This window comes from Pimephales promelas, chromosome 3 (genome assembly GCF_988280905.1).
Source record: "Pimephales promelas chromosome 3, fPimPro1.hap1.1, whole genome shotgun sequence".
Classification (NCBI taxonomy): Eukaryota; Metazoa; Chordata; class Actinopteri; order Cypriniformes; family Leuciscidae; genus Pimephales; species Pimephales promelas.
Genome location: NC_142771.1, coordinates 19,596,871 through 19,609,372, shown reverse-complemented (window position 1 = coordinate 19,609,372; position 12,502 = coordinate 19,596,871). Strand labels below are relative to the sequence as shown.

The 12,502-nt window shown below is 39.3% G+C and overlaps 1 protein-coding gene across 4 annotated transcripts; it reads left to right on the top strand.

Annotated features, from left to right (window-relative positions):
- The first annotated feature begins 1,039 nt into the window (after positions 1 to 1,039).
- Positions 1,040 to 12,400, top strand: atxn2l (ataxin 2 like). 4 transcript variants are annotated; one of them, XM_089128432.1, is made up of 24 exons: positions 1,040 to 1,338; positions 1,563 to 1,657; positions 2,735 to 2,774; positions 2,859 to 2,915; positions 3,409 to 3,480; positions 3,750 to 3,927; positions 4,007 to 4,128; positions 4,247 to 4,338; positions 5,060 to 5,284; positions 5,382 to 5,725; positions 5,820 to 5,906; positions 6,560 to 6,691; positions 6,774 to 6,842; positions 6,928 to 6,992; positions 7,536 to 7,894; positions 7,993 to 8,062; positions 8,139 to 8,288; positions 8,379 to 8,442; positions 8,974 to 9,155; positions 9,266 to 9,395; positions 9,496 to 9,602; positions 9,775 to 9,957; positions 11,597 to 11,768; positions 11,954 to 12,400. In XM_089128432.1, the coding sequence occupies exons 1-24, from the start codon at positions 1,318 to 1,320 to the stop codon at positions 12,007 to 12,009; spliced, it is 3,072 nt and encodes a 1,023-aa protein (XP_088984558.1). In that variant the 5' UTR covers positions 1,040 to 1,317; the 3' UTR covers positions 12,010 to 12,400. The 4 variants fall into 4 exon arrangements, with proteins under 4 accessions (XP_088984558.1, XP_088984557.1, XP_039543641.2 ...); XM_089128431.1 differs by having other exon boundaries at positions 1,560 to 1,657; XM_039687707.2 differs by having other exon boundaries at positions 1,041 to 1,338; positions 1,560 to 1,657; positions 8,974 to 9,134.
- The last annotated feature ends 102 nt before the right edge of the window (positions 12,401 to 12,502 follow it).

Sequence of the window (12,502 nt, the reverse complement as noted above, 5' to 3'; positions counted from 1 at the left end):
TTTTTTATGGTGCGTTTATTTCAAAGCTAGAGTCCAGAGGAGGAAGAGAGAATGTCTTTCATTTAAAGAAAAATTGTTATGGAGTACGAAAATGACAATAATAACTGATGATTTTGATGATAATAATGAATTTAATAATTGTCCAAATAATATTATTATTATTTTTTCACAATGCCTTTATTCTTGTTGTTTACTATATGAACACAATATTTGTTCTCCAAAATCTGTTTTCTTTTTTTCTCTCTCTCTTTTTTTGTTGCCTTTTTATATCTCTTCTAATCTCATTCTCTCACACTGCTGTCTCCTTCAAACTTTCCACGGATTTCAGGCAAACATTTGAAAAGAAAAAAGTTAAAGAGCCCCTTTCTTGTGCCTTTTCGTGTTGTTAATTGTCATTCCCTCTTGTTTTGTGCCAGTCATTCTTGATGTTGTGCCTCGATCAGTCTTTTTGCAGTGTCTGCCATCCAGTTCAGTGCCTGCATCTGTCTTCTGTTTTGGTTTTATTTCTCTTATCCTGTTTCTGGTATTTCATTTGTTCTCTTCTTGGTCCTACAGATCATTCAGTATGATTTGTTCTCTATCCTCTTGCCCCTCTCTTTTACCCCTTATTTAAACCTCTCATTGTGCCTTCTCACTCTTTTCTCTTCTCTCTCTGTCTGTCTGTGCTGGGACCGTGTGTTAAGGTGGACACTGTTGCCCACTCTGTGTAATTAGAGTTTCAGGTACTACATTGAATTAAATGATGATGATGATGATGATGATGATGATGATGATGATGATATGATATAATATAATTATACTGAAACAATATGTGTGAGTTGTGTCTGTGTAATTATGATAGATAGATAGATAGATAGATATATAGATAGATAGATAGATAGATAGATAGATAGATAGATAGATAAAATTTGATTTTATTTTTTTCTTCACTAAAGTATGAGCGATTCTTTCGCCAAGCATGCTTTACGTGTGGCTGTGTACGTGATACGGGTCTTGTGCGCCATTGCGTCATCACGCCATGTTGTCCAATGACAATCAAGGTTTTCTGAAAAAAACAGCCTTCGCGTTTATCGCTGGCTAATTCACGCGACGTGGTGCCGGTAATATTTAATAGAAACATAAGTCTCATCTCTAAGTGTTCGTTCGTAACCGAATATCGGACTGAACTGGACTTCGGGCCTTAACGGAGATCGCGCTCGTGCGGATCTGAGAACGCTGCGGAAAATAAAAATAACACCGCAGGCAGGCTAGTCCACCTACTAGCTTGTCACAGGCAACAAGGAGAATTTAGCGGGCAACTCAGTTAGCGGCTAGATTATGTCTTTTCGCCGACAGAACGTGAGTACCACGTATACAAATTTCAATCAGTTTGTTTGAATTATACAATCTTTAATCGAGATTATTAAAGCTTTCAGGGTATAATTATTGTCGTCCTTAAGATTTCACATTCATATGTAACGTAACATGCTAGTAAACCGGCTAGGTATCATTTTAATATAGGTAAATGTGATTAATTCTTAATTTGTGTCGGCATTAACAATCGCTATGCTTTCCAACAGCAGCCTGGACCCGGTGGCCGCAAAACATCCAATGGAACTTCGGGGTCAATGGCTTCGTCGGTTACAGGGAGTAACTCTAACAGACCCACTCCGGGAAGGTAACGCACACGTTGGGCTGCCACATTCAGAAAGTCTGCGGATTGACATTTTAACATGAGGCCTACCGGCCAAAGTGGGCGCGTCAATAGAGCATATTTAATAGAGTCCGTTGAGCACCAATCGTTTCGAGCCTTGTTAAATTAGCAGGAGCACTAGCCAATCGCCACGAAGCATATTTGATGGACACAATTTTGGGCCAATGATTGGCAGGATTGTCTAAAACGGCACACATCCGTCCAGAAAGAATATTGCCAACCAATAGAGTTTAGCTCTTAATTGACTGACACAGTTTTAAGCGTATGGCTGCTCCCAGAGGCGGGTCATGGGAAGGGATCAGCGGTGTTTTGTTGTTGTTTTTCGATCCCATATGATTCAGTATTGTGTTAGACTTTCATCTTGACTTGAGCCATTTTACATACGCCTTTAAAGAAGAGCCGGGATGCATGTGACAAGAAAGTACAAACACTCGTAATGTATAATCGGTTTGATTGATTGTGACGAGGGACGCGAAATGTGTACATTGGCGCATGGTTAATCTGTCAAGCTGTGTCTTGTCTTCGGCATTTGCTTCTTGTGTTGTTAGCCAGGTCCGCTAACCCTCTTTGTGGTCTGTCGTAATTAAAACACGCGCCTTGTTGCCATTGTTTACACATCCAATTTGATCAATTATTTTTGGTCGTTACGCGCAACCAGATTCAATCCGATTGCTATTTTGTAACTCGTGTATGATTGTCCTTTTGTTTTAGCACGCGCTTCGCGGTGTCGTAATTGTTGTCCGCACATGTATGTAACAGTAGAGCAACTCTTGCAATACCGGGCTGTTTCTCGTCCTAAACTGAGTGGAAAGACTTTATATTTGGGCGCGTTCCCGAACATTTGATACAGCTCATGTGTACAGAAAATACTTAATATCCCGATTCGTCTTATTGTCGTGTAAAAATACCGTGGAAATCTTTGTTTGTGGTTCAATTGCCATTAATATCCTGTCGATTGTTATTTATATGTAAATAATAATCTGTTTGTCAATTGTTGTTTATTTATCAATAATTACTAACGACTGTTTTTTTCCCCTTAAGAAACAGAAACTCTGTGAAGATTCCTTCACAGTCACCACCTGTATGTAAATTCTTATGCGTTTTTAAACTAATTTTCTATTTTAAAATGAAAATATTAATGAATATTTTTATGCATTATTTTTAGGTTTTTGAGGGTGTGTACAATAACTCAAGGATGCTCCATTTCCTCACAGCCGTGGTGGTGAGTTTTAGCATGAAATAAATTTATTTGTGGCTGTTAAACACCCTTCTTTGATAGTTTTTGACTCCAAAGGTCCACCGCAATATAACAATATTTACTTCTCCAGTTGTGCTAATTTATTGTATACGATTTTTTAAAAAATTCTCAGTTTCTTCCTGATAAAATATTTTAGAGCTTGGCATAACTAGAAAATGTATCCTTTTTTTAGGATTTGTTATAAACATGCCCATGGAATTGTGCAATTTTATTGATTTTCATGATTTTTCTAGGTCTAGAAAACACATTTAAACTTAAGCTATAGGGTTTTCTGGACAATGTGAACCTTTTTTTCTTAAAAAAACCCCCCCAGTTGGTCAGGGGGTAAATTGAAACGATGATGCATTATTACATTTACAATAAGGCTCCCTAGTTTTAGCCCCAACTACTCTAATTTGTTTTCAGAATTAAGCAACAATATATATACTTAACATGCATTATGCAATCTTTCCCTCAGGGCTCCAGATGTGATGTTATGGTGAAGAACGGCAGTGTATATGAGGGGATCTTTAAGACATTAAGCTCACGTGTAAGTCTGTCCCTCCAAATCTACTGGCAGACACATCTGCATTGATTCTGATTTCTGAATCTCGTGCTTGAAGCTGTTGTTTTTTTAGTTAATCGATAACCTCCATTTTCTAGAATCTCAGGTTTTGTTCTCACTGAACCAAGTTTAAATATGTTTTTCCAAATTTGAGATTAATCCAAATAGATTTATTTTTTGGGGCAAAGGTGTATTTTTCTGAACAACTCCTCATTAAATTTGACGCATTGGTCAAATCCCACTCGTGTGTTTAGTGTGAGCTGGCAGTGGATGCGGTGCACAAGGTGAAAAATGAGGAAGGAGATGGAGGCGGTGGTGGCGGCACACCTGTCCATCCCAGGAGAGAAGAGATCACAGACACCATGATCTTTGGTCCTAGTGACCTAGTCACTATGATCTGCAGAGATGTGGATCTCAACTACGCTATCCGTGGTGTGTACAAAGAGGAATGCTTGAGTGGCGTTGTGAGAAATAGAACATTTTTTAATGCTTTGTGTGTGCTTGTTTTCAGACACTTTTACAGACTCTGCTATTGGCTCAACAAGAATAAACGGTGACCACAGAGAGAAGGTCCTTCAAAGGTGGGATGGAGGCGATAGCAACGGAGAAAATTTTGACCTAGATGCAGATGCAGTGAGTTCCACCCACATGCTCGTATATACAACCGTATATGATCCCAAATTAGTGTATTATTGCTATTAATGTCATTAAGTGGAGGTTTTACATAATTGAAAACTTTTCTCAATTTCAGTCTAATGGCTGGGACGCAAGCGAGATGTTCCGCTTTAATGAGGAGACCTATGGGGTCAAGTCCACCTATGACTCTAGTCTCGCCATGTACACGTACGTTGATTTCCTGTCAATTTTAGATGTTTTGTTTTCTCTATGACGTTTAAAGTTGGAAGTGAAACTTTATTTTAAGTTTGGGGATGGAAAAAACATGAATGTGGCCCAATGTGATTTATTGATCTTTAAATGGCTATGATTTAATTAAATAAATGTGAGCACTGCATGTTTTACATTCTACAGGCTCATGGTTTCAAAGCGTGTACAGTCAATGAATGCCACTCATTTATGCTTATGATTGGTGTCGAAGTAAACATTGTCACATTGTGCATATTTTATCTCATCTTTTTGAATGAGAATGTGGTAGTAAAGCATGGGAATTTTAAAATAGGAGTCCCGTTGTACATTGACCTGGTTTACAATGCATTATGCATTAGGTTTCATACTAAACTGTATCTGGCATATATATTTGACTAGTACTTTCACAATCAGTTTATTGCCTTTCTTTATGCACATTTGTTTTTGCAAAATCCAGTATTGATCGACCTCTGATTTGTTTGATAAATTAGTACATAATCCAGTTTCAATACATATATACTGATTAAGATATATCTTGAATATATTTGTAGTAGAATATGTGCCCCAACCCGTTTAATTAAGAAAAATAATTTTATATGGATTTATTTTGAGATTGTATGCTCTGTATGAACATGGATGTAAATTTGTCCTGTTAGAAGAGTGTGATATTTACTTGATTTCCGGTGCCTTTCTCTGATAGGGTTCCTCTGGAGCGGGGCAGTTCTGAGGGCTTCAGGCAGCGAGAAGCTCGAGCCGCCCGATTGGCCAATGAGATTGAAGCTAGTTCACAGTATCGTCACCGGGTAGCACTGGAGAATGATGATGGACGAACCGAGGAAGACAAATTCAGCGCTGTGGTTCGGGACAGGGACCGTGATGGCGGAGAAAGGGAAAGGGGAAGGGATAGCCCTGGGTTCTCTAACAGGTTTGACTCAATGTTTTTCTTCCTTTCCCTCACTCTTATCTTATGTGGTCCTTCTCCTTAGTATACTGGTGATCATTGTTCTCTTTCTTTAATTTAGGGAGAGCAAGTACATTCCTCTACCCCAGAGGGCAAGGGAGCGGGAAATGGGAGTTTCTGTAAGGGGCGAAAGAGGTGGAGCTGTTTCCACCCTGCCTAATCGAACAAATAGACCCGGCCCCCCAAGCTCCTCCCCTCGACCGCTCCCCTCTGGGAGTGGTCAGCCTATTCCTGCCACTGATAGGAGCAGCCCTCTGTCTGTCAGAGGAGGATACTCTACACACCAGTCACAGAGTAGCTCACCTACACAGCCAGGTCACTCTAGCCCTCCTTCCCCACACACACTCCCACATTCACTCTCACACCCACAGTCTCTCTCAGACTCGGCCCGGCCCGTCAATGGAGGTAAGTTTTGTGTGCGTGAGGCTTTTTGCTTTCACTGTTTATGATGGTTACTGCCCTCTGTGTTACTAATGAACATTGCATTCATCTCTTTTAGTGTCATCTAGAATGTCACCCAAGTCTCAAAGGCCTGGACAGAACAACAGAAACCTGCGTACCTCAAATTCTCACTCCTCCCCTACAGGTCAATATGCATACACACACACAGGATTATGATCATCCTAGCTTTATGGCATACATTTAAAACTGTCCATCATAGAGATCATGAAAAAATAAAACTACTATATGATGCATCCATGTTTTTGAAAATGAAACTAATCGTCTCAAATAACCCAGTCAAAATAATATTGTGCATTGCATTTGAGCTGAAATTGTGAATAAACACCACCCAGCAGTGATTTGCTATATATTTATGTATGTGTGTGTGTGTGTGTGTGTATATATATATATATATATATTACAACTTAGGCTACAGTTGAACAAAGTTAAGACTCATTTTCACTGAGGTTGCACTTATTTGATCAAACATGCAGTAAAATTAATTAGAAAATATTTTACAATTTTTATGTTTTAAAATGTAGTTCTCTGTCAAAGCTGAATTTTCAGCATTATTACTAGCGCTGCATTATTTTGGCATTATTTCAGCATTATTTGGTGCACGGAAACCTTGTTCTAAAAAAAAAAAAGTCTTCCTATGGTTTTTGTTTTACAAATATTCTTTTTAAACTTAAAAAGCTACTTATCCCAAACTTTTGAATGGTGTGTATATTAATATCTATCCTCTGTTCCTTTTGTTTTTCTTAAATTTAAATTTTTTGTCTCACTCTCTCTCTCCAGTCTCTCGTTCCCCCAAACCAGATGCTCCTTCCCAGGACTCTCCTCTTGCTACTCCTACCTACGTGGATACCTCTTCAATTACCATGGTCTCCCCTAAACCCACTGGCCCCACCCCTCTGTTCCCTGTAGATGGTGAGATGTTATAAATTTGAGTGGTTACAAACTGTTCATTTATACATGTGTCCGACAATCTTAACTCTTTCTTTCACTTTAGTGAATGAAATTCTGTCTAAGGAACGGACAGAGAGTCCAGTTAGTCCTCAGGATGGCAAGAGCGGTAAAGGTAATCCTGAAGTTATTATTCTTGGTAGCTTCATTACATGCACTTGTCATTTAGCCAATAAATGTTCTTCTCTGTCTCTTCATAGTCTCTACAGTCCAGCAGAGATCACAAGACCTTGAGGAGCTTCGCAAGTTTGGTACTGATTTTAGGGTGAGTGTGTCATAGGCTGGATCTGAAATTGAATACTCTGAGTACATACTTCTTTTGAATATGAAATTACAACCCCATTTTCAGAAAACTTGGGTCACTTTGTAAAATGTATAATGAATACAAACATGTGGTTAGTTATTCTTTTTAAACCCAGTACAAAGAAAAGATTTCCAATGATCTTCTGAACTACTTACATTTTGATTTTGAATTGTTTGACAATTCTTCATTAACATTTGGCACGAAGTGACGAGCCATAAACCATCTTTGCTTTCAAAGACTAAGATGCTCCTTTTATACTCCATCATGATACCCTCGCTTATTACCAATTCACCTACTTATTGTGGACCATTTTCCATTATATAACCTTTTCATTTTTTTGCCAACCTTTTTTGGAGTGTTGCACCCAACAGAATAAAAAAAGAATTATATTTACAGAATACAGTTTTTTAGGTTAGTGGAAACATTGCTAATCTTTCCTTTGTAGTTTTGTCAGTAAAATAAATGTTTAAGAGAATTAACAATTTAAAACTTTCTGATTTTTAGCTTCGATCTAGTTCCAGCCATTCCAACCCCAAAACTTTGGCCACTGACTCTTCTCAAACAAACCCCGCCCACAACACGCAAGCAGACTCCACCCCTTCTACAGATGCTAAAGCAGCCCCGCCCACATCTCTGACCGCTGAGCTTCCAGCAGAAGAGAGAAGTAGAGAGACAAATGCAGAAGGGGTGGCAACCACCACCCCTCCACCAGCCACACCCATCTCTGCACCCTCTGCCCTATCTGGCACTGCCATGCAAAATCCAACTGCAGAAAGGCAAACAGCAGGGACGCCCCAACCCGGGACCCCAGGCAGTGAGGAGGGCAAACCAGAGGGTGCTGAGAGGTCAGAGGGAATGACTGAGTAAGTACACCATTTTAGAATACTTGGCTTAATTGATTTACTAATCACATATTAAGTCTGTTGGTAATCAACGCATTTCAAAACTCTTTCCGATGCAGTCAAGTGAAGAAATCTACACTCAACCCCAACGCCAAAGAGTTCAACCCCACTAAGGCTCCTCTCAGCATGGTGAGCATTGATTTTCACTGTTTAGTTTCCTTTATACAGCCGTTAAAACGCTAAGTGTGCCATGTCTATTTTGCAGGTGAAGCCCTCAGCTGCTCCCACCCCCCCACGGCCAACTCCGCCCAGCCCAACAGTGGTGTTGCAGCCCCCACCAAACCAGGGAGCCATTTACAACACCCAGTACCTGAGCTATGTCTCGCCCATCCAGATACAGGGTCACTCCGTACAGGTCTCTGTCCCTATTGCTCATTTTCAAAAACTTTTATAGTGTAGTTTGAAACGTAGGTGTTATGACCTTTTTTTTACTCCCTTTTTCTAGGCACCTCAGATGTACCCGTATGCCATGACAAATGTTGGTCAAGGGAAGTACCCAAGAGCAAAAGGTAATGCTTACGTTGAACTTTTCATTACTGATTGTACTTATTCTCTATAGTTTAGTAGTAGTGATAATAATTGTATCAGTACAATTCAATGTATTCGGATCAATGCAGATTATTTTAAATGTTGTTAAAAACGACAACACCTACAATTCACACTTTGCAGTCACGTGACTATCATGGACACTTGGCGGTAGGGCTGGATAATTAAATGGATTAAATGGGTTAATTTCGGTTTCTTAATTAGTTCATTTTTGTATCAACAGGGCCTGAAACTCTTAATTTGGATGGATTCTTATTAATAATAATAATGTTAATAACAAAATAGGGCATAAAACTATTATTTTTGCATTAATCTTGTTGTATGGTAATGTGTTTTATGGTAAAAATGTTGTATTTAAAATATACATTTTTCTGATTGTATTGTAATATTACATTTTATATTATCATTAATAATAAAGATTCAGGCCCTAGTTTGCACTCTACTCATAAAAAGTGTTGCATATTCATTTATTACTTCTGCCACCTGTCTCTCAGGTTCTGTGGTGACTTCTCGTCCAGACCACAGCTCTTCAGCGCCCCCTATGCTCCAGGCCGCGGCATCAGCAGCAGGACCTCCTCTGGTGGCATCTCCTTACCCTCCCTCATATCTGCAGTACAACCAGGTCATATCAGCAATGCCCCACTACCCTGGACAGGTACCAACCTTCACGTTTCCGGTAGAACAAATGCTTCTAGTATTTCAATCAAACAAGATTTTTTTTAAATTCTATTGTGGATGGCTACCTTCACTAAAAAAATCCCTGTTATTTCTCTCTCTCTTTCTTAGATGTACTCAATGCTCCAGGGCGGACCACGAATGCTTGGATCGGGAGGGCACCCACAGACACTGGGTCCCCCAGGCCCACAGTACCCTGGTCAGACTGAAGGACCGCCAGCCCCTCAGCAGGGGATGTATGGTAAGCGTTTCAATTTTTATTTTGTTTGTGATTTTGTGGAATGGATTGATTTGGGGGTTTTATGTCGTCAACTATATACTTTTTTTTCTTTCTCCTTCAGCTCCGCAGTCATTCTCCCATCACTCTGGTTCCCTTCATCATCCTCAGCCCTCCAGCACCCCCACAGGCAGCCAGCCGCCCCAACATCCCGCCCCCAGTCCAGGACAGGTATGTCCACCTACCAATCAATAGCAACTACACACCTATTCCACAAACTCTCACTGAAAGAACTTAATATTTTATGTTAAAAAGAAAATTCTTCATTCAAAAAATACCCACTAAATTTCAGATGCCTTTGGTAGTGATACTAAATATGTTCTGTGTTGACTGTCTTTTGTAGTCTGGTCAGTCTGGTCCTCAGCCTCAGTCTTTGTACCACTCTGGGCCGCTGTCAGCCCCTACACCCCCTAACATGCCCCCAGGTCACAGCTCCCCACAGGCCTCCTACTCCCTTCAGGGCTACAGTCTGTCGGGACACCAGCCCATGCCTCACCCGTACTCATCTCTAGGACCGCTGACACAGGTGATGACCAACCACACACAGACACTTCCACATCAGTCATGTTTCTCAACAGTGCATGTCTGCTTTGGATGAATTTCAGTGTCAACTGGGGATGATACCACTTTTTCACTTCCGAGACCGATGCGCAGCTTTGGCTATTTGCCGATACTGATATTAATCCTAATTCTCCAGAAATTCTTCATTAACAAGCATTAAAATTACCAATTGATCCGTGTACTTTTGCATCCATATGATTTTCGAATTTGTATTTTTAAAACGCAAAGTTAAACACCCAAATTTTTTGAAACTGTAGGCACACCAAGTGCTGCGCAAAAAATAAATATTGACTTATTTTCTTTCATTGAATAAATATAGATTTTTAGAAAAAAACTTTTTTTTTTACATTTTTAAAGCACTATGCAAAAAGTGCTATGAGGGTGTTTCTAATACAGCTGTCGTGGGAGTGATCGTACATTTAAATTCTTTCTATCTGACTGCCATGATGTTATTTTTTTTTATTGGAAAGTCAAGGCAATTGTGGACTTTTTTTTTTTTTTCACCATTGGAGCAAATGGTAGTGCTAAAATTGTTTGCTACAGTCTCCTTAGGTACATCTATAGACCTTTACCCTGTTATATTTCATTTAAACCCAGAAATGTGTTCATTCATAAATCTCTGAGCAGGGTGATTTTGTGTTCGCATAAGTCAAAGGAAGTGGTGTGCAGGTATATCAGCATTTTCATTTTTAAGACCTTTCCAACGAATGTAAGACCTGCACACCTCTTCCTTTTTGAGTTCTATTGTTCAAAAATCACGTTTAAAAAAATAAAATAAAATTTGGTCCCACTTTATATTAAGTGGCTTTAAGTACTATGTACTTACATAGGAATATAAGTACAATGTACTTATTGTGTTCAGGTTGTATTGTAAAACACTTTTGCTGCTATTGAGGTGTGATATGGGTATGGTTAGGGACAGGTGTGGTGGTATGGGTAGGTATCAGGGTGGGTTAAGGTGTGAGGGAAGGGTCAACTGTGTAATTACAAATGTAATTACATCAATTAATTACAGTTGTAATTACATGCAGGTATTTTCAAAATATAAGTACAATGTAAAAACATGTATGTACACAATAAGTCCAATGTATCAAAGTAGTAACTTCAATGTAAGTACATAGTACTTAAAGCCACTTAATATAAAGTGGGACCTAAAATTTAGTAGTAACGGGTACTCACTGTTATGGCTAGAAATGTAGCAGAGTAAAGAGTACAATATTTCCTCTCAAATGTACTTGAGTAAAGTCATGAGTACTCCCCAAAAATGATACTCGAGTAAAGTACAGATCCCTCTGGTCCGTCATACAAGTATTTCCTCAGCGTCCGAAATGTCATTGCGATCAATTGTTTTCCTGTTGTCATGCCCGCCACGCCCATTTTTTCAGATTTGGGGGTTCACAGAAGCTTCTGGAGTCCTTTTTTGTATGTCTAGTTTAGAGAAAATATAGTTCCTACATTATTTTTCTATACATTGACTTGTTGGGTCCTCTAACCTGCAGTATGCCCTTTAAGCTTTGACATCACAGGAATACATTTTCTATTGTAATATTTTAAGATACAATTATACACAAACATAATACAAATAAGTATATATTTTATTTCAGGCCCATGTTCAAGGCGCTCTCTCGGGCCCTCACCATTCTGGAGGTCATGGCCCACAACCTGTGATGTTGCTGCATGCCCCGCCCCCTCAACAGGGTTCTGGCCCCCAGCACGGCCCTCCCCCACCCCAACAGGGGCCCCACCAGCACTACACCTACGTTGGACATCCTCAGGGTGAGTTTCCTGCATGAGCGTGCTATGTGACTGTAAATTTGCTATCTACAATTCTGTTTTCTATTACTAAAATCAGCTAATTATACAAATTTGATGTTTAATATGCAGCTATGTGCAGACATGTTTACCAAAGTTTTTTTTTTTAATTATTATTATTGATTTCTATTTTTCTCTGCTCTCATCAGTGTCGGTGCAGCCTCATCCTACCCAGCAGATTCCATACCACCCTCCTGGAAACTGACAGTGTGACTTTTGAGATGGAGAATGAGCAGAGTGATCCTCCTGTGGGATCGCACATGTGTATATACCCTCCACCTGCTCTACGAATGGAGAAAAAAAAAAGATTTTGTTTTTATTCACCTTTGGCAAGACTGAATGTGCTTGTTTTATCCCCCCTCCCTTCCCCTCCCTTTTGCTATTTTTAATTTGAGTGGATGGGGACACAAGTGTCTAAATCAGAAAGAGGGAACGAGTGAGCAAGACAAAAAATGGAAAGAATGAGGGACATTTTTATAAAAAATACAGTGACCTCTCCCTTTGTCCTCAACCCCCTTATTAAATAAGCAAATAAATGGTTAAAAAAAGAACAAAAAAATAAAAAAAAGTTTATAAAAATAAATTTTTAAACTCTCTTTTTCGTTTTGTCTCATGATTTGTTTTAAATGTAATTCTTTTATAAAAAGATTTTTATTTTTACTGCATTCAGTGTCAGAAAATGCCTTTCAAGTTTTTCT